We start from the raw sequence: 22,763 nt of genomic DNA on the forward strand, positions 1-22,763 counted from the left end.
GTTCGAACCCGTGTCGCCAAAATTGCAGTCCAGCGTCGTATCCACTGAGCTACGACGGCTTACTCTAATTGGGTGACATAATTAAGCTATACACCTACCTCGGTAATATCACGTGATAACACCGACTAGCCAATCACGCATAAGGAATGAATTCTACCTGGTAGACTTACCCAGTAATCTTTTATTTATGGACAAATACGAAAAAACTGCTAAACTTAAATAAATTGTAAAAAACTGTGGTACTTCAGTTAGTAAGTTTCAATGCATTGTACACATTGATGCCAAGTTTATGTCAGTTTTCGACAATTTTTTTTCGCTATTTTATCATTGTGTTACTAAAACGATTTCAATAAGATTATGAATACAATTTCTTTGTTCATATGTATTTGTTGCCGTTTTTTCTTTTTAAATGTACTGTATAATACGATTTTTTTTATAAATAATGCATATCTAAAAATTAGGTATATTTTTGATCGGTTGCCGATGTCCACAGCATGTGGACATCAATTTCCAATTTTGTCCTTTTTTAGCTCACCTAAGCACTTCGTGCTGAAGGGTGAGCTATTGTCATGGATCACTCTCCGTCGTCGTCCATCTGACAAAACAAACTAATGATATATTTTAATTTAATTTAATTTAACATAAGTTGACAAAAATGCGATGTTTAAATATGTTTCAATTTTTGAAAGAAAATATAAGCGATGGATTAAAAATAGCGAAACCTTTAAAAATAATATTTTCTTAATAAGATAGGTGCGGTCAATCCGGTGAATGAATCAAATATTCAATGTGGCATTAGACGGTATATTTAACGAAGACAATTTGAAGACGATCGTTTTATATCGCTTACCTTAGAATCAATTGTGAATAAGTCAAAAGAGAGCAAATATGGAAATGGAAAACTTATAATCAGACACCGCGGACATGATACTAAAAAAACACAGAAAAAATCCTTGTGCGACACTTTACCAAATTCCTTCAATTTCCCTTGTTAATAACATGGCTGCCATGAGGCGGGGCTAGTTTATGTAGATTTTAATAAGATAGTTATTTAAAAATAGTTTTCCTCAAAACTGCAAGGATTAAAGTTGAATTATTTGGCATGTAGCATGCAAAGTGGTTCTCTTTTAAATCTGTTAAAATCATAATCCTATGGTCGATGATGGCTCTGCCCTGGGAGATACTATGAACATAGACTACATAAGGACAATGACTTTCATCAAATTACCTTATAATTATTTACATATCAACCATGACTTTCCTTAGCAACAATCGACATACATAGCAACTGCATACTGCAACCTCCTTTTTTCTAAGTGACCTATGCCTTTTTTACCCTAACTTTCTTCCCTGAACAACTATGGAGCTCCTTAGCAACCATCAGCTTCATTAGAAACCATAATCTTTTTTAGAAACCAATAATTACCTCGACAATGGATTGCTGTCCCATGAACCATCATATTTCTTAGCTACTACTATTTTCCATAGCAACCGCTTTTTGTCTAAGTAACCAAATGACTTGTTTAAAACTTTTTGGCAATTACTTGCTTCCATAGTTTGTCCTAGTATACAGGTTCATATTGGCCGTTTTATATTTGGTAAAAGTTGACTAATTCACATATTTATAGCGGTTTTTGTTCTCGTGTTTCATTCATCAGCGATTATATGTTGTTTGTCAGATTGACCGCACCTATTTTATGGAGAAAATGCTTTTAAAACAATCAAATCATTACGTAAAAAAATCAACAGTTTCAAATTCGCCCGCTCCTGTTTTAAACGGAACTGAATTAAAAAAAAATCCAATCGGTTAAAAAAATCTACCAAATTACAACGAACAAAACATCACATTGTTTGTGGCATAGCAATCTTATCATAATCCAAACGTTAATAACCGTCATGTTTTGAACAGGTTGTCGCCATCCAAGTAACCAAGGATGCGGACAGCAGTTACCGTTCTTGTCGCCGTGCTGGCAGCTCTTCTAAGTCCTGCAGTAAAAGGTTGGGTTTCTTGTGTGTATGTAGTTACGATATTATTTTTTATAACAAACCTATACTAAAAGTTAAATTTAGCTGAGGTTTTGAGCAACCGGCCCCAGATGTGTAAATACCAATTGAGATTTCTTGAATTGTTTACGAACTTCATAAGGCTACTAAGTTATCATTTGTAAATAAATGTGAACAGTTTCGGTATCAAAATTTGCCATCATTTAGAAAATCATTATTAGCAGGTCTGGGGAAAATATACTCAACCTTCAGACCTGGGGCAAATATACACAACCTCCAGACCCGGGGCAAATATACACAACCTCCAGACCCGGAGCAAATATACCCAACCTCCAGGCCTGGGGCAAATATACCCAACCTCCAGTCATTGGGCAAATATACCAAACCTCCAGACCTGGGGTAAATATAACCAATTTCCAGACCTGGGGCAAATATACTAAACCTTCACACCATGGGCAAATATACCAAACCTCCAGACCTGGGGCAAATTAACCAAACCTCCAGATCTGGGGCAAATATACCCAACCTCCAGATCTGGGGCAAATATACCCAACCTCCAGATCTTGGGCAAATATAACCAACCTCCAGACCTGGGGCAAATATACCAAACCTCCAGACCTGAGGCAAATATATCCAACCTCAAGACCTGGGGCAAATATAACCAACCTCCAGACCTGGGGCAAATATACCCAACCTCCAGATCTTGGGCAAATATAACCAACCTCCAGACCTGGGGCAAATATACCCAACCTCCAGATCTTGGGCAAATATAACCAACCTCCAGACCTGGGGCAAATATACCCAACCTCCAGACCTGAGGCAAATATAACCAACCTCCAGACCTGGGGCAAATATACCCAACCTCCAGATCTTGGGCAAATATAACCAACCTCCAGACCTGAGGCAAATATACCAAACCTCCAGACCTGAGGCAAATATATCCAACCTCTAGACTTTGGGCAACTATACCAAACCTCCAGACCTGGGGCAAATATAATCAACCTTCTGACCTGGGGTAAAGATAACCAACCTCCATACATGAGACAAATATTCCAAACCTGGGGAAAATGTAACCAAACCTCCAGACTTTGGGCAAATATACCGAACCTCCAGTCCTGGGGAAAATATACAGAACCTCCAGAATTGGGGAAAATTTACCGAACTTCTATACCTGGGGAAAATATATCAAACATCCAGATCTAGGGCAAATATAACCAACCTCCAGACCTGGGGCAAATATACCAAACCTCCAGACCGGGGCAATGTTTACCCAAACTCTAGTCCTGGAGCAAATTTACCCAACCTCTAGACCTGGGGCAAATATACCAAACCTCCAGACCGGGGGCAAATACTAGTATACCAGACCTCCACACCCGGGGCAAATATGACCAACTTCCAGACCTAGGGCAAATATACAAAACTTCCCGACCTGGGGCAAATATAAGCAACTTCCAGACCTTGGGCAAATATACCAAACCTCCAGACCTGGGGCAACTATACCCAACCTCCAGACCTTTGGCAAATATAACAAAGCTGTAGACCTGGGGCAAATATACCAAACCTCCAGACCTGGGGCAAATACACCAAACCTCCAGACCTGGGGCAAATTAACTCGACCTCCACACATGGGGCAAATTAACTCGACCTCCACACCTGGGGCAGTAAAACCAAACCTTCAGACCTGGAGCAAATATACCGTACCCAACCTCTAGACCTGGGGCAAATATACCAAATCTCCAGACCTGGGGCAAAATTACCAAACCCCTAGACCTAGGGCAAATATACCCAACCTCTAGATGTTGGGCAAATTTGCACCCGAGACGAAATTTACCCCCGTAGGTAAATGCGTTGAAATCACATCACCCCTGGAATTATGAGACGACTTTATGTTTGTTTTACTTTCGATTCCACTCCTATTTGCCGGGCGCAAAGCTGTCAGGCAATCGGTACCCATTTATTTAACTAGCTGCTGGGTCAGCAATCGGCCATGTTAGAAAACACCCAGTATGAGACTCGAAACTCTAGCTCATTGGGCGGACGACACTGGGCTTCAGAGACGGTTATGTATGTCTAATTTCACATTTAATGCTGCGTGCCTATTTTTGAGCAAAAAGCAGGTACATAATGTAAGTAAAAAACCGTTTCTTTTGTCCGCAGGTGCATCACACATTGCTATCGGCAAACCTGCCTCTCAAAGCAGCAACTATGAGAAAGACAAATGGTTCGCTCCAGTTGGAGTTGATGGGACTGCCGGGACACAATCAATTAGATCGGATACGTGTTTTCACACCTTAAAGAACTACCAACCGTGGTGGAGGGTGGACCTTCAGGCAGACTTTACCATCAACACTGTTGTTTTGTATAACAGGCTGGATTGCTGTAGTGAGTAATTTGGGACCAGTATAACTTTTATAATGGCATTAGAGTGTTTCGGGTTGTGATTTTAACTACTAAAACATCATTTTAACAACCTAAATTTGTTTTGTTAAAAGGGGTTCAAATAATTGTTCATTTACAATGTTAAACAAATTTAAACCCCTTGTATCAATAATTTGTTTAGAGAAATTAGCCATAGTCACCTACTAAGAGCGCAGCCATTGAGAAAATATTAAATGTAATAGTTATCGGCTTGTTTTCAATATTGATTTTAAATGGATCTTAGAACGATGTAGCTAGTCGGATTACTTGTTATTATGAATAAAGTGAATCATGTATGACCATAATTTAACTTAAGTTGAATATTGAATACCAGCCATGTACTTACTATTCGAGTTATTGCAATAAGAGAGCAGCAATGCGCCAGTTGTAGAATTTTAATCATGAGGTTTGGTATCGATGTATTTTTTGTATGTTCCGTGCATAACTCGGGTGTGTATAAGAGAATGGCTCCGTAAACTTACCCCAACGCTGCCTTTTTGAACTGTTAGAATTTGTCTCCATGGTATCGTTACTACATGGGAGTGATTTTGTAGACGATCACTAAGGAAACACTCTCCAGCCATGGTACATGAATACTATAAGTTACGGGGTTAGTGGGTGACCCGATATGGGGATATACAGGGCAAAGGAAACCATAGCTCCAACACGAATATGGTTTCCTGCGTTCCGTATATCCCATATCGGGTCACCTACTACACCGCAACGTATATAGCACTTCGACAACCTGTAAACATGTTTAAATGTTTTATTTATTCATCGAAATATTCATCGGAATCGGAAAATAGACGCTATTTTGGTACGATATAAAATTGGTGACCGAATATTGAGAAATATGAGGTCACCGCGTGACCAGTCCAGGACCAATGGCGTTGCATTATTTATGTTGGAGGCGTGATATATGAATACATATGACATGCTATGATATGTGTATACGTATTTGTATATTAATTACAGGAATATTATTGAGACAAGACAAACTTATATCCTGGGATTGGTGTAGTCACACTTAAAGGTCCGATCAAATTCGTATTTGTATTTAATTTATTTTGACAATTGTACTTCTTCCTAATTTCCATGTGTTTAAACTAAGGTTCGGTGGTTAAAATTCATTTGCTTTTTATCTTGTCTGGGCTGTATCTTGGACATGTATTTGGGATTTCAAAATAATCTATACAACTGTTCAACATCAGACTACGGTGTGCTACGTGCATCACCCATGTTTGTAGGGCAAAGGTCAAGGCCACACCCAAGGGTCACTGGCACAATTACTATCATTTTGATTTATTGGAACTGTTACTAGGCCAACTATTTGAGGGGTTAAAATACCTTTGTTGTGATGGTCAAAATAAGAAGATAGCGTTTCACACGTATGTCTGTAGGTCTAATGTCAAGGCCACGCTCATAGGTCAGATATTGGTTAGCTTTGACTTGACTTCGCTGTGAAATAAAGCCATCAACGTACAAAGAATAACATTCAATGTCAAAGAAACCCCTCACACAACTGTTTTACAATTACTGGCTCGACATTATACACGCCGGGTAATCATGTGAGCCATAACATTTGGTTATGTGTTTAAAATACTCCAACGCGTCTTCCGTTATAGTGCCAATGAGTGAAATATGGATGTTAACAGTGAGTATGGTTTCTTATTTTTCCTTTTTAGAGGTTTATACGAGTAAGTTTAAAAAAAATCAAAAAAATCAGTTAATTGTTAATTTTCATGTAATGAAATTGCTACAGTTTTTTTCAAAATTCGTTTCCTACTAAGTTACTATTCATGAACACCACAACCTATTCACTGGCACCACAGCGTTCAGAAAATCGAGCGTAGTGCAGCAAGAGTAACAAATAAAGTTCTAAGATTTGTAACGCGGCAACCTTTTGTCAATAAATAGCCACACACATGTAAAGAAAATGCTTAAACCTAAGGTACGAGAACAATTCTCATGAAAATCCAGATTTTTACGTTGTCAACACTAACGTCTAGCAAGTTATTCGAGTTCTAGACGATCAGATATTAAATTTTATTCAGAACTTTTACGTTTAGAACAACTCATGGCTATTCCTATGTGGAACTACGTTCTCCATTTTTTTTTAATGTACTCGTATAAACCTCTAAAAATGAAAAATAAGAAACCATACTCACTGTTTACATCCATATTCCACTTATTGGCACTATAACGGAAGACGCGTTGGAGTATTTTAAACACATAACCAAATGTTATTGCTCCAATGATTACCCGGCGTCTTATAGTTTGTTTTACGAACTTATCTATTATATTTGTAGCTAGCCGGGCAAGGAATATTAGACTAACAATCGGTAGAACCATGCAGTCTATGAACGAGGCGGGATATCTAGATGGCGGTTTTGGGAGCACTCACACATTCACCGTTGACCCGCCAATGGTAGGACGCTACTTGCAACTGCAGCTGATTGGGATTTCGGAGATGTTCCATTTGTGCGAAGTAGAAGTGAACCCTTATGGTGATTATATAGTTTTATTATATTATATTGTCCCCATAATATGCAGTGTGTGTATACCACGTGATAAATTGCTTCATAAATGCGACGTCGAAAGGCAATATTTTGCTTCAAATGAAGACTTTAAACAAAGATAACTTCACCATTTCTTCACCATTTTGAATGAAACATAGCGCAGTCTACGCCGCTTTCGAAGCCTCGCCTTCGGTATTTTACCACAGTTTGAAAATAGTTTAGTTTCTTAAAACACTTCGACAAACCTTTTCACAATACGGCCGTCTGATGGAGCACTGTCAAAACATTATTATGGAAACAGGTTTGTCGAAGTGTTTGATGAAACTAATCACCTTATCAAACTTCGGGAATAAAACGAAGACGGGACTTCTTAAACAGCGTAAACTGTCCTTTGTTTTATTTAAAATGGTGCAGTAAAAGAAAATTTATCTTTGATTTAATTCTTCATTTTAAGCAAAATAGTGCCTTCCGACGTTGCATTTATGACGTAATTTATCACGTGGTATACACACACTGTTATGATATACTTTTGCATATTGCGGGAAAAACCCCTAGTTATTGTAGCTTTTAATATGTCCGTGCAATTGCTGTTAAACTACTAGTTTTACATGTAATGCAATAGCCTTGTATGGAAAGTTAAAGTATATCCCATTTTTATAAAATCAAAACATGAAAGTGTCACTCGTATTTAAAATCAATGCATACACATTTATGACAAACATAAATTTTGAGTAATAAACCTTTAATTACTTACAAAATAATGCATTGATGGAAAATAGTAATTACTGATAACAAAATTGTATCCGTGTATTTAATAGCTGAAAATAAACAAATATTTCATGACTGGTAAATGCTAAAAGATTAACAGTGATAAATTGTGGTCTCGTGGGTTAGAAATACTGTGTTTGATGCACCTTTCTCATAAATTCAACACGGTATCCTTCATAAGAAGAAGTTGAACAAACATCAGCTTTTTTTCCACCTTATTATATTCAATATTACTGGAGCCTACCGTTCAACGGACGAACTCAGCATTAGCGACGTTTAAGTATATTAAGGTGAATACAAATTAATTGCTAGATTTTCAAACTAGCCCGACCCCTCTTTTTTACGCCGACCCTAAAATTTTATTGACTTAAATAAAATAAATAAAACTAGGGTCTGTATTTGTGTATCGGTCCGGAACTGTCCCGGAACCGCGTTTATTCATGCCTATGGTGTCGATGTATAATATTTACACACGTGTATTAATGCAAATTAGGTGTAATTTTCCCGACACATCATACATCAATGAAACGCAGAAAAAAAATGTTCAATACTTATAATTACAACTATAAAAAATAAAAGATCATTTTTATTTTGCTATTATCCAAGAACCGCAATTCATCACGCGATAATTCCAAGTAGTTTGTAGCCTTCCCAGGCGTATGAATACATCATCGTCTTAGAGACACGTGGAGCTAAGTTTAGTAACAATGAGACCAGTAATGGCTGCCGACTCCTCATTTTTTCCCATTTCGAAGCGGATTAACATCACTTTTCAGGTAAGATATTTACTTAAAGGCGACTTGTTTAAACTCTGAAATGTATCTTCCATTATTCTTGCCTAAGACAATATTTTTACCATTAAACCTACTGCCCTGTTGTTTATATTCATGAATTGTCGACATGTCATTACTTTCATTAAGCTGTTGACCTGGATCTTAACATTCATTTTCACTTTCATCTTTATTTGTAACTTCAGGCAAATCATCAAATGAAATGTTCATCAGTTCTTCAATTTCTGAAGAAATCACAGAAGCAGCAGCAGTTTCCTCACTCAATTCCGGCACAAACAACTCAAAAATGCCAAAAAAATCTTTAAACAAGTCGAGATCTGACAGATCATCTGCCATGTTTCCTATGCAGACTAACTTTCAACTTCCAGTTCTCCGCAATCAATTTATTGTCATTTATAATAAAAAATAATACAAGATCAATATTTTTAAAAGGTTTATTGTTCATTGTTGCTTTATTTTAACCCCAAATATTTTTAAAGAAAGAAATACACATGTAAACAACTTCCTACTATGACGTGACGTCATAGGTTGTAAATAGAAAGTAGCCCGGTTATGAGTATTAATAAGCTGATATGCATACACGAATGCTTCATGGAGAAATGAATGAATGTCACGTGGGTTGTCTTATCCAATAGGATTTAAGCATTTACCCGCACCTGCTCAATGTTGTAATTATTCACATGTGAAAAGGAGAAATGTTTCGATCGTGTTTGTGGTTCGTCTAGAAACACATGTATATGGTTCCCAATGCAATTAAAAATAGTATGAACACATATTTAACGGTTAAACAGTCATCTATTGAAAATAAATCAATGAAATGTCAACCCCCGCCCCGAACTATAAAATAAATTGAATGAGAATCTAGCAATTAATCTATATTGGCCGAATAAAGCCTTGAATGAGAACATGTTACACATGGACACATTTTGAATTGTAAAGTAAGGTAAATAATTTGCGTACCGAGAGATATTCACCTATATACCAAAGTTAATCAACATTCATAAATGCTATTTAGACAATGATATATATAGAATATATGAAAATAGAAAACACTCTAACATCTGGTAAGGCATCGTTGGACACTCACCTGCGAGCCATGGCGTTATTCATCATGGTTGAAACATAACGTAAGGGAAAGTAGAGGGCAACGGACACTACGGGAAAAGACCGACACAACACAGGGCAGTGTAAATAAAACATTAACATTCATTCCTGTTAGTTTACTATGTTTAAAATTGAATCATCCAATCAAAGATACACAAATTTAAAACATCCAATCACAGATACATAAATTTGAATCATCCAATCAATCAAAGATCCGTAAATATGAATCATCAAATCCCAAAAAACGATAGCTTTAACCATTCAATCACAAACACAACGATTTAAAGATTAAACTCACAGAAATATGAATTTGAGTCATACAATCACAGATACGTGAATTTGAATAATCTCATAACAAATACATCATTTTGAATCATTCAATCATAGATCCGTGAATTTTAATGATCCAATCACTGATACAATACTTATTTAAATATTTAAATAATCCAAGCACAGATACACTACTTATTAAATCATCCAATCACAGATACAATACTAATTTGAATCATCTAATTACAGATACAATACTAGTTTAAATCATCCAATCACACATACAATACTTGTTTAAATAATCCAATCACAGATACAATACTTATTTAAATCATCCAATCACAGATTCAATTATTTAAATCATCAAATCACAGAAACATGATTTTGAATCATCAAAGAACAAACACAATGGTTTGAACCATCAAACCACAGACATAAATATTTGAATCATGCCATTACAAATACATGAATTTAAAACATCTCATCATAGATATAAACATGTGTATAAAAACAGATCCTCCTATCGAATATACCAATACAAATATATACAGAAAATACTTTTTTACTTACAGATAATTGGTCTTCACCACGGATTGTTTCACAATAATCTATGTGCTTCAATCAAAGATTATGGTACATTGATTAACATCATTCTTTAACATAAGCGCAGATTATATATATATATATATATATATATATATATATATATATATATATATATATATATATATATATATATATATATAAGAGACGTTTTATACAGTAACTATTAAGGCCTTGGATGAAAACTTCAACGCCTTGTCGGATAAACGCTCACGTTGGCTCCACTAAATTAGTAATGAAATATAAGCCAAAGTACCAAAGTACTCTGAGATTAATCATTTGATTATTTCAAACAATACTATGGCCACACCAAATTAATGTTTAGTTCCTCGGATTTTTGCCAAAAAAAAATGGAGCGAGCGAGCGAAAAAAAAAAAAATATTGTCAGTTTTCATAAAAAATATATTTTTCCTTATATTCAATATAAATAAGAAATATTGTTCAAAATAATTGCCTTTAAACCCATTTTAATGCCATCTTGAACTGAACCTCTAATGGAAATTGGGAAAATATCGGAATACATACTATTTATTCATCCGTGTTTAGTACAAACATTATATGGATAAATCTAATTTCTTATATAATTAAAACGTACTTTAATATTACGATCATTCATAATAATAAATAACCCTGCTTTTCGTAAATTTTTTGAAACGACTTAAATAAATCTACCTGAATCAGTTTAACATCATATGCAACTGTATTTAGACATAACTTAGGATTGATTTTGGATTTGTAAAAAATAATCACTTACACAGGCATCATCAAACATCAGACTCCATATAACATAGACTAAATTTTGTTCTTATTATCACAGGAAATGCAATGACATGTGCTTATTAAAACCAAAAAGAACAAGGGTATTTTTCAGAGTACATTTTTTGGTTATTTAGATGTTTTTATGCACCAGCCAATTGTATATGCCCTCCCCCTAAGTCCGGAATAGCGGGGACTTTGACTTCCGGTCTCTCAAAACCCGGGTAAAATACCCGACCTGCAGGGACACACTGCTGGTAAACCCTGCCAAATGGCCCCGCAACCCCGAATACCTAGGTAAGGCCCATTCCCGACTATTTTCAATATGAAGACAAAACCACATTCACTGCGGGGCCATCTGAAAGGTAAAAACACAACCCATTGCCTCTGCTGTCCCCGGTATACCCCTGGAGCAAGGGCGAGGGGTGGGCGGGGCAGTGGTTACAATTGACAAGTGCATTACAATCCCGGATTATGCTGCAAATAAAAACAAAATATAAGGTGCTAAACTTAGGCTTACTTATGTTGAGGTATATCCAGACCAGTGTTTATATCGCTATTTGTGAAAAGATATTTGTTCAAAACTGTTGTTTTGTCAGAATTTGATCAAAAATGAGCTTCATCTTCAGCATCTTCGTAACGAGGTAAAATTTTGGTCCCTTGTATTATGACTTGAATAAAATAGTACTAAGTTGATCATTCCGATTTCCATTCAAAACGAGTCACTAATTACGCAATATAATCGCTACCTGACTCAGATACACATGCTTTATTGCATAATGATTGCTTTAAATAATGATCCTTTAGTGCATGAGACGATCAACAATGACTTAAAGCATGCTCAAAACATATTTATTGTCAAAAATAAGATTTAATTTCCAAACTTCTAGCCACATTGTTTATACCGGAAGCCGCCATTTTGATTGAATTTATTGAAACCCATGCTAAACCGATCGAGATACAGTATAAAAACACTACGCATCGGTAACTTCCCTTAAAAAAACACGAAAACTAGCGTAGAAAAATTATACTTGATTAGATTTAGCCTTTTAATAAATTATTACTTGAAAAAATATGTTTGGCGATCAAAATGGAGGTGCGGGCGCACAAAAAATTTTTTTTTTTTTTTTTACATTTTCAAAAAAATAGGAGCGGTAAATCCGAGGAAAGAAATATCAATTTGGTGTGGCCTATGGAAATTTTAGGGAAAATACAATTTGCCAAATTATTAACGTGTACACCGTGCTTTAAGGCCGAGGGCTTAAGCCTTACATAGAATTTAGAGACACACCAGGTACAAACACAGACAGGCTACACTTGGAATAAGAATATTCAGGTTGTTGGATGAGATTTAAGCTAGTAAACTTCTATTGCAAATTTAGATGAACAATTATACCTCTAGAAAATGTGTAAAAAAGAAAGTATTAAATGTAAACAATGAACATAATACTTGTAAAATTGCGACCAATACTTAAACATCCAATCCTTATTTATGACAACCGAACATCTCACTTGTCGGAAACGAAAGCCTTGTACTAATGCTTACATTTGTTTGTTTTCTTAAGCAACAACATTCTAGTCGATCGTGGTTACATTAAAAATAAGTAAGTGGTCTTATATCTACCCGAGGGATTATGAACCCACTTCTATATTAAACTATAATCTTGACCAAAGTCGATGGCGGCTACAGTGACTGGGGTTCATATTCGGTCTGCACGGAGGACTGTGGAGGCGGCACAAAGACACGCACGAGAACTTGTACCAATCCGCAGCCTGAGAACGGTGGCGCTGACTGCTCAGCCTTAGGAGCTGCGTCCGAAACGGCGGATTGTAATACTCAGGCTTGCCCAAGTACGTTTTTCATTTGACATCCGTGTATGTTACGATTCTATAATGTTCGTGGATTGTTATATTGTTTGTTCCATATTGCGCATTTATTGATTATCATTTCAAGGCAGTCATCTTATTTCGAAAACACGGACGGGGTCAACTATTTCGACATCTAAAAAAGCTTAGCCATGCATGGTATTACTAGTCCAACAATTATACCTCTAGAAAATGTGTAAAAATGAAAGTATTAAATGTAAACAATGAACATAATACTTGTAAAATTGCGACCAATACTTAAACATTCAATCCGTATTTATGACAACCTAACATCTTACTTGTCGGAAACGAAAGCCTCTTACTAATGCTAATATTTGTTTGTTTTCTTAAGCAACAACATTCTAGTCGATCGTGGTTACATTAAAAATAAGTAAGTGGTCTTATATCTACCCGAGGGATTATGAACCCAATGCTATATTAAACTATAATCTTGACCAAAGTCGATGGCGGCTACAGTGACTGGGGTTCATATTCGGTCTGCACGGAGGACTGTGGAGGCGGCACAAAGACACGCACGAGAACTTGTACCAATCCGCAGCCTGAGAACGGTGGCGCTGACTGTTCGGCCTTAGGAGCTGCGTCCGAAACGGCGGATTGTAATACTCAGGCTTGCCCAAGTACGTTTTTCATTTGACATCCGTATTTGTTACGATTTCATAATGTTCGTGGATTGTTATATTGTTTGTTCCATATTGCGCATTTATTGATTATCATTTCAAGGCAGTCCTCCTATTTCGAAAACACGGACGGGGTCAACTGTTTCGACATTTAAAAAAGCTTAGCCATGCATGGTATTACTAATCCAACAATTATACCTCTAGAAAATGTGTAAAAATGAAAGTATTAAATGTAAACAATTAACATAATACTTGTAAAATTGCGACCAATACTTAAACATTCAATCCTTATTTATGACAACCTAACATCTTACTTGTCGGAAACGAAAGCCTCTTACTAATGCTAACATTTGTTTGTTTTCTTAAGCAACAACATTCTAGTCGATCGTGGTTACATTAAAAATAAGTAAGTGGTCTTATATCTACCCGAGGGATTATGAACCCACTGCTATATTAAACTATAATCTTGACCAAAGTCGATGGCGGCTACAGTGACTGGGGTTCATATTCGGTCTGCACGGAGGACTGTGGAGGCGGCACAAAGACACGCACGAGAACTTGTACCAATCCGCAGCCTGAGAACGGTGGCGCTGACTGTTCGGCCTTAGGAGCTGCGTCCGAAACGGCGGATTGTAATACTCAGGCTTGCCCAAGTACGTTTTTCATTTGACATCCGTGTATGTTACGATTCCATAATGTTCGTGGATTGTTATATTGTTTGTTCCATATTGCGCATTTATTGATTATCATTTCAAGGCAGTCATCTTATTTCGAAAACACGGACGGGGTCAACTGTTCCGACATTTAAAAAAGCTTAGCCATGAATGGTATTACTAGTCCAACGTAACAGATTAAAATACTAGCAACAGACTGGAATCAACAAGGCTTTGCTTTTAAACAATTGACAACGAAAAAAGTGCTTGGCAATTGTCCATATTTAGCATATAAGATGACTTAGCAGTTTAAAGGGACTCGTTTTTGGTTTGTAAAATGCCCCTTTAATTACAAAAGAAAGTGTGGCAAAGGATTAGGAATGATAAAACTAAGATACTGGCGGCTGGAACCCTTCAATACATATTGATTTATGCTAAAATATTTTCTTTGAAGTCCACAATTTTAAAATGCGTTACAAATGCATGCCATCCAACAAAAGGCTGTTGCGTGATTGGTTGATTAAGAATTATACGTGGTGCTACCAATGTTTTAAATAAAGGTTTAAATATCCATCATATTAGTATAAGTCCCTGTGGGCGAGTGGATAAAGTATCGTTTTTCTAATTTTTGCCTGACTTTACCAGCGTGGATTCGCTCCCCACTACAAACAGGTTGTTTATAATTTAATTGTAATGTATCCTGCAATTTCGGTATTAAAGAGTAAATTAATCACTTTGTTAGTGATTTCAGATATATTACCGGGAAAATAATTGTTGGTGCCAAAACATGAGCAAGTCTCTTTAAGATCGTAACTGAAAACAATTGTAAGAACATGGTATTTAACATTATTTGCAACCGATATAATGCAAAAAAAATCAGCGATTTTAAGACAAAAATTTTGGTACAAATTTGAGTTTATTTATGACGTTTTTAGTTTAGCGATATACTTGAACCAGTTGTATAATCATGTTCATGTTTCAACAATATCGCTATTGAAGTCACTGTGCAAGTAAAAAAAGATTTTGATTCCCTCTAACAAGCAGAATAGATCTCCTGTTTCATTGAGCAAGAATAGCTGGATTTCAGCTATCAAAAGAAAGATTTTTCTTCTCCCATTTTAGATAGCTGCTAGCAAATTACAATTATTAGATGTACATTTAGGTTACAAATTAAAAATAAAATATTAAAATTAAATCTTTACAATCTTTACCGATGTGATATTTTAAGTTACTATGATCACGCGATTTACATGGTGGCAGTGATAACAGTACTGTTAAGAGAGAAACACTTCTGTAGGGGAAGTTTGTATAATTTCATTTAGACATTCGATAAAGTTGAATTCAGTGACCATTCTTGTGTTGGATACAAACATTATACCAGTTGGCATTATTGTCACTAATGAAAATACTTTCTTCTGAATGTTAACAGTCGACGGTGCTTTTGGTAACTGGGCGAATTGGGGTGGCTGTAGTGTCACATGTGAGGCCGGAACTAAGACAAGGACGCGCGCCTGTGACTCACCAGAACCGCAACATGGCGGAAATGACTGCAGCCAGTTAGGGAATAGCACGGCGACAACGTCCTGCACGGTGGATACAATGTGTCCAAGTTAGTTGTACATGATTTCTTTTAGATACAGAATTGTTACCCGGCGTACAAAGTGCTTTTGAAGTTAACTTCTCATCAAGCTGGCCGAGTTTGAATCCAGGTCTTGTGTATATGAGTTTGGCATTCGGAACACCTCGGCCATTTTCCATCGAAAAAACACACGGATGGATGTCGGTACATCAGTAGAAGTAGTTCGTTAATTTTGAAATAATAGTATTGGTAATTAGTTGAATTGATTTGCCGTGTCGTTTGTATTACAAGGTTTAAATTAATTGCATGTGAAGTAAATTATTGCATTAACAATTAAGATTCCCAAAGCCATTAAGTTTTACTTCTGAATTGAATTTACTTGCAGTGTAGTTAAATGCAAAGATTTCTGTCATTGTAAACCGTCCGTATACATCCGAGGTTGTTTTCGATGGAAAATGGCCGAGGTGTTCCGAATGTGACTTTGGTTGGTTGTCACGAAGCCAGACAAGTGGGTTTTCACCGGGTACTCCGGTTTCCCACAAAGCACATGATCAAAGACAATACTTTCGTACAACATTGTGCCTACGAAATTGATTAACCGTAAGTTAAATTTATGCAAAAAATACAGGTTGATGACAGATATTTGGTATGATTAGATTTTGATAATCATTTACATGTAAGCGACTAATTTTCAATTTTACAAACAAATTATAAAGTAATGCAATACCAATACGATGATGTTAGTATCGACCTAGTGGACACTGCGATTGGTTATGTTTCTTTATATAGTTAACATTATTCAAATATTACAGTCGACGGTGGCTACAGTACCTGGGCGGAATGGGCAGAGTGTTCCGTGACGTGTGAGACCGGAAGTAGGACACGACTACGCACCTGCACCAACCCGGAACCGCAGTATAATGGCGCCGACTGCTCGGGTCTTGGTGCTGGGTCCCAGACAGAATCATGCACCGTCGACACAATGTGCCCGAGTAAGAGAACGACAACCAAATTATTAAGATTAAACGCGTTATTTTTATTATCCAGGAAGCATATTTTCCAGTGTGTGTATACCACGTGATAAATTACTTCACATATATGCTACGTCGGAAGGCAACAATTTGCTTAAAATAAAGACTCAAATCAAAGGCGACTTTTCTTTAACTACACCATTTTGAATGAAACAAAGGGCAGTCTATGCGCTTAAAGAGCCCCGCCTTCTTTTTATTAACGAAGTTTGAAAAGGTGATTAGTTTCATCAAACACTTCGACAAATCTGTTTCCAAAATAATGTTTTGAAAGTGCGTAAGCAGCGTAGACTGCGCTATGTTTCATTTAAAATGGTGAAGAAATAGTGAAGTTATCTTTGTTTGAAGTATTTTTCCGAAGAAAAATATTGCCTTCCGACATAGCATTTATGATGCAATTTATCACGTGGCATACACACTGTTTTCTATAACTTTCTAATTTTCTTCTATGCATATATGACGAATGTGTTTATTATTTGAAAACAGTAGTTCCTGAAGGCCCTGTTTGGGTGTTTGCGCTGACTTTCTGGCATACTGACAAGCTTTTATATAATTGCCGTGGCATGCTTTTTTTAAAATTAAGTCGCGGGCGGTTACACCTCATGGGCTCAATGGAGCACGTGCGCAGTGACATGTGGTGAAGGAACCGTCACCAGGACCCGCGATTGCACCAATCCAAGTCCGCAGTACAACGGCGCCAACTGTGACGTCATAGGAAGCAGTTCTGATACGACGACGTGTTCCGCCAACGCATCTTGTATAGGTAATAATATAAATCGAGGGCTCATTTAAGACAATCACAACCCCTGCTAGTTTCATATGAAATTGCAGTTGTCTTGCGCTGATCCCTTCTGTTTTTATAGCTGACATATGGTTTATTTTCTTTAATCTGAAATTTACACTTTGCACTATCCATTCTGGACTTTGAATGAGTTGGGTATAGCATTGAACCTAAACGCAAACGGCCAATCGAAGTTTCTTTGATATAATTGTAATATTTGGTGATTATCGTCCTTTTTCTCATGTCAGCGAATGGTATTGATGAACTGAAATAAACATTTTGCGGACAGATCCCAGTAATACCATGGCTGTTATCCACTAAACGCCAGCGCCATATTTTATTTGATATTTTTATTAAATGGACATATTTCGAAAATCGGAGAATGTGGTACTGTGTAAAATATAGGTCATACTCAAGTGTGTAGAAAGTAAACAGAAGCCACAGCTGCACCATGGAAGTGTCGACAGCTCGTTTCGTTTTGCTACAACGATAAGTGGTGGAGCTGTCGTTTAGTGGTCGTGTTTTCGTAGAATCCCATCTAAACGACGGTTAGTCAGGGTGTTTTTCAATATGCAATCTAAGTCCATCTTAAAGTCATACATCATTGACTTCATAAACTGTATATTGCAATGATTTATGCAACGTACTCCGATTAGCTACATCGTCCTTAAATTCAATTAAGACTAATTTTTAATAACGCCTCAGGGAAATGGAATTATGACGAAAACATTTATCTTGTATTTAAGTTGACGGAAACTGGGGTGAATGGCAAGCTTGGTCCGACTGCCCTGTTACATGCGGTGGTGGCACCAACTACCGTGTGCGGTACTGTGACAGCCCCGCACCTCAAAGTGGAGGCAGCAAATGCTTTGGCGACGCCATGATAACTGACCAATGTAACGAGGACTCATGCTACGACGTTGATTCACTCATAAACGGCTTCACAATGAATGTATGCTAAAATTGCTTCTGTTAATTCGGATTGCGTTTAAATATTATACAAAAATGTCAGTAGTCATAAATGTGATTATTGCGTGGATATTTGAATAGCATGCAGACGCAGCCTTTTTACATGTTTTTCGTTCTGATCTACTGCTGCTGCCGCTGCTACTACTACTACTACTACTACTACTACTACTACTACTACTACTACTACTACTACTACCTACTACTACTACTACTACTACTACTACTACTACTACTACTACTACTACTACCTACTACTTCTACTACTACTACTACTACTACTACTACTACTACTACTACTACCACTACCACTACTACTACTACTACTACTACTACTACTACTACTACTACTACTTCTACCACTACCACTACTACCACTACTACAACTACTACTTCTACAACTACTACTACTACCACTACCACTACCACTACCACCACTACCACTACCACTACCACTACCACTTCTACTACTACTACTTCTATTACCACTACTACTAAAGAATGTTACATATTATGATCAAATTATGTTGTGTCATTTTCTTTCAGACCTGTCCAACTGGATTTTTCACGTGTCAGGCTGGTGGAATCTCGTGTATCGAGGAGAGCTTCCGGTGTGACTGTGATGAGGATTGCTGGGACGGAAGTGACGAAGACGGTTTGTGGGCTCTCTGTCGGACGGCATGTAGGAACTCGGCTCCAGGTTCTCAATATTTATAATAGTTAGATATATGATAGGGAGACGATATGTGTCTACCTGCCAGTTTTGTCTTCTATTTCATATAATAGTGAGCAATAGTCATTGAAGTTAATTTCTTAGCTTATAAATGAAAGAAATTTAGTTTAAACGTTATACATTTTACAACGATTGTGAAGAAAGCTTTGATAACTTACACTAAGTTACTCTCGTTGGCACGATGTTGCGCGAGAGCGTGGTCTTGTGATGTAGGGGAAACCGGAGTACCCGGAGAAAAACCCACTTGTCCGGCTTGGTGACTACTAACCAAACTCACATGCGCCAAGGCCGGGAATCGAACCCGGGTCGCCTTGGTGAGAAGCGATGGCGCTAACCACTGCGCTTACCGGACAACCTTCTTATTAAAGAAATTTAAATACAATAAATACATTCTTATTATCTAAATGCCTGGTAAAATTGTCCCATCGAAACAGTTCCGGGCGAGTAAAACTGGTACTTATCTGCGATAACGATCGCTTCAGAGAGAAAATAGAGTTAGTTTTGTTCCCTATTCAATAATAGTGAGCAATCATCATTGATGTTGATTTCTTCGCTTATAAATGAAAGAAATTTAAATAGAATAAATACATAATTATTATCTAGATTGGTAAAAGGCTAAGAAAAGTTAACCGCCTTTTATCGGTCATTAGGCTTAAAAATATAGATATTTGGTTCGGGTTACCTACGAAATAGGCGCCGTCCCAAACGTTTTTATAGTCTTTTGTAAAAAAACAACAACACAAAACACGAAAAACAATTATTACTATATTTTTTATAATATGAAGTTTAAACCTTTAAAGCTTTATACAGAAGATTACTTAAACACCATTCCCGACTGATTAATATAACGTTCTAATATAAAGCCTAATATGAAAAGAGAGTAAAAACCCTTCCTGTTTTTTTTTAAAGGATGTAACCCTTATCAAACCATTTTTTGTTTGGGCCTTATCGGGATACTGGCAAAAGACCTATCTATGAAATGTGCGAGGAAATCGGTATTTTACTGATATCGACCGGACCTTTTTTTCGGTTGAACCACAGTACCTCCTATTTTTAAAAGAGTTGAGTCAGGGTGACAGGGTGAATCACGTGACTTCAACGGGGTTCTCACATACCTCCCCATGGGTCAAAACCGATGTAAACATACAAGTAAATAACGTTTAGTTTTTAATAAAGGTATGAAAATATTTCGTAGCCTTTAAAAGATCATGCTGTTATCTGCATCTTCACGTGCAAACTATTTTATGTGCTTGTATTTTAAAGATGCAATCCTTTTACCAAAATTTCAACTTGACGGTATTTTGCAGTCCCCAGTGGCGATGATGGGGTTTTGTTTATCTGTAATATTGTGTCTTTTAATTGTTCGACCAGAAACGTTCATTATAACCCTGTTTTTATGATGATAGCTTGCTAATAAGAAACATGTTGATACGTTAACAATAAATTAATTCGTTTTTATTTCAATAATTCTATTAGTGTATATTCTTTATAAGTCTGTAAAAAATGATGACTCGAGTTTAAAGAAAACTTTGCTTAAACTGTTTTAAGACTAGGTAGGAACCAAATTAAACGTTATTCGTGTTAGTAATAATATTTTTGATTGTATAGGTTTTGCAAGCTCCGTACATGTGGCAGTCCTGACACTTGTGATCCTGGTGGTGCGTTGGATATGAGGACAAGATGCTTTCAGATGACCCGATTGGAACATGTTTGAGATGTATGGGACCATTCGGAACACCTCGGCCATTTCCCATCGAAAACAACCTCGGATACTTGCCGGTACATCAATAGAATGAAACAAACGGAATAAATATTTGTATTTTTTAACGTGAACTTAGAGTAAAATTCAACTGATTTATTGAAATCATAACGCGATCTACTTGCAGCGTTGTTCAATGTGTACAAGATTTCTGCATGTTAACCGTCCATATACATCCATTGTTGTTTTCGATGGAAAAAAACGAGGTGTTCCGACTGGTATGGGACTGGATCGTGTTTTAAAACATTAATAATGCTATAGGAAAAGCGTCTCGCGGACACGGGTCATATAGTAACAGATAGGGCGTATGTCGTTGTGTGTACTCTGCTGATAATAAAAAAAATATTTTCGCTTTTTAAGATTATCATTGCACAATTATTTTGTGAATGTTCACCAGTGTGTACGCCTTACATTTACCGCTATGATAACTGTACACATGTCTTATATACCGCTATGATAATTGTACACATGTCTTATTTACCGCTATGATAATTGTACACATGTCTTATATACCGCTATGATAATTGTACACATGTCTTATATACCGCTATGATAATTGTACACATGTCTTATATACCGCTATGATAATTGTACACATGTCTTATATACCGCTATGATAATTGTACACATGTTTTATTTACCGCTATGATATTTGTACAATGTCTTATTTACTTCTCTCAAGTGTGCACATGGCTTTTGTTTGTTGATGTATTATTCATGCCAAAGAAAGACAAATCTATATCTATATACCCCTCGCATAATCTATTGTATGAAAATTAAATTGTTTTCCCGTTGTTCAATCAAACTCTTTACGGTCAAGATGTGAAATGTACGAAGGGTATTTTTGTTGTAGCTATTTCTGTAACTTTATCTACATTTAATAGTTAAACCTAAGACGTGTTAAAATATGTGTTACACATGGACGGCAACATTAGAACTTCGCAATGTTTACGGAACAAGAGCTCGTTTGCTGTTTTTGTCGAGTCGATATAGTTGCATCACTCGTCAGTTACGTTAGTCAGATATTTGGACACGTTTGTAATATCTCTGGGCAGTAAGTGTACCAAGTCAAATTTAAATATCTTGAACGGTGAACGAGTAATATCCAAGGCTAACGTTACTGCACGACAACGACACCAACGGCACTCAGACTATGTTAATATGTATATAAAGATATAAACATTTTGAGGTATTGGATACAAAACACAATGAGGATATGGTCACAAAACACAATGCGGTAATGGGAATAAACACAAAAATGTAATGGATACAAATCACAATGATGAACTGGATACAAAACACAATGAGGTAATGGATACAAAACACAATGATGAAATGGATACAAAACACAATGAGGTAATGGATACAAAACAAAATGAGGTAATGGATACAAAACACCATACGGTAATGGATACAAAACACAATATTGTAAAAGATACAAAACACAATAAGGTAATGGATACAAAACATAATAAGGTAATGGATACAAAACACAATATTGTAAAAGATACAAAACACAATAAGGTA

The 22,763-nt window shown here is 36.5% G+C and overlaps 1 protein-coding gene across 1 annotated transcript; it reads left to right on the top strand.

Annotated features, from left to right (window-relative positions):
• The first annotated feature begins 1,934 nt into the window (after positions 1-1,934).
• LOC128235835 (coadhesin-like) lies at positions 1,935-22,012 on the top strand. Its single transcript, XM_052950629.1, has 12 exons — positions 1,935-1,998; positions 4,162-4,386; positions 6,732-6,929; positions 12,908-13,084; positions 13,561-13,737; positions 14,214-14,390; positions 15,820-15,999; positions 16,782-16,961; positions 17,581-17,760; positions 18,525-18,730; positions 19,291-19,444; positions 21,086-22,012. Exons 1-12 carry the CDS (start codon positions 1,935-1,937, stop codon positions 21,148-21,150), a joined length of 1,983 nt encoding a protein of 660 aa, XP_052806589.1. The 3' UTR covers positions 21,151-22,012.
• The last annotated feature ends 751 nt before the right edge of the window (positions 22,013-22,763 follow it).

This window comes from Mya arenaria, chromosome 5, assembly GCF_026914265.1.
Source record: "Mya arenaria isolate MELC-2E11 chromosome 5, ASM2691426v1".
Taxonomy (NCBI): Eukaryota; Metazoa; Mollusca; class Bivalvia; order Myida; family Myidae; genus Mya; species Mya arenaria.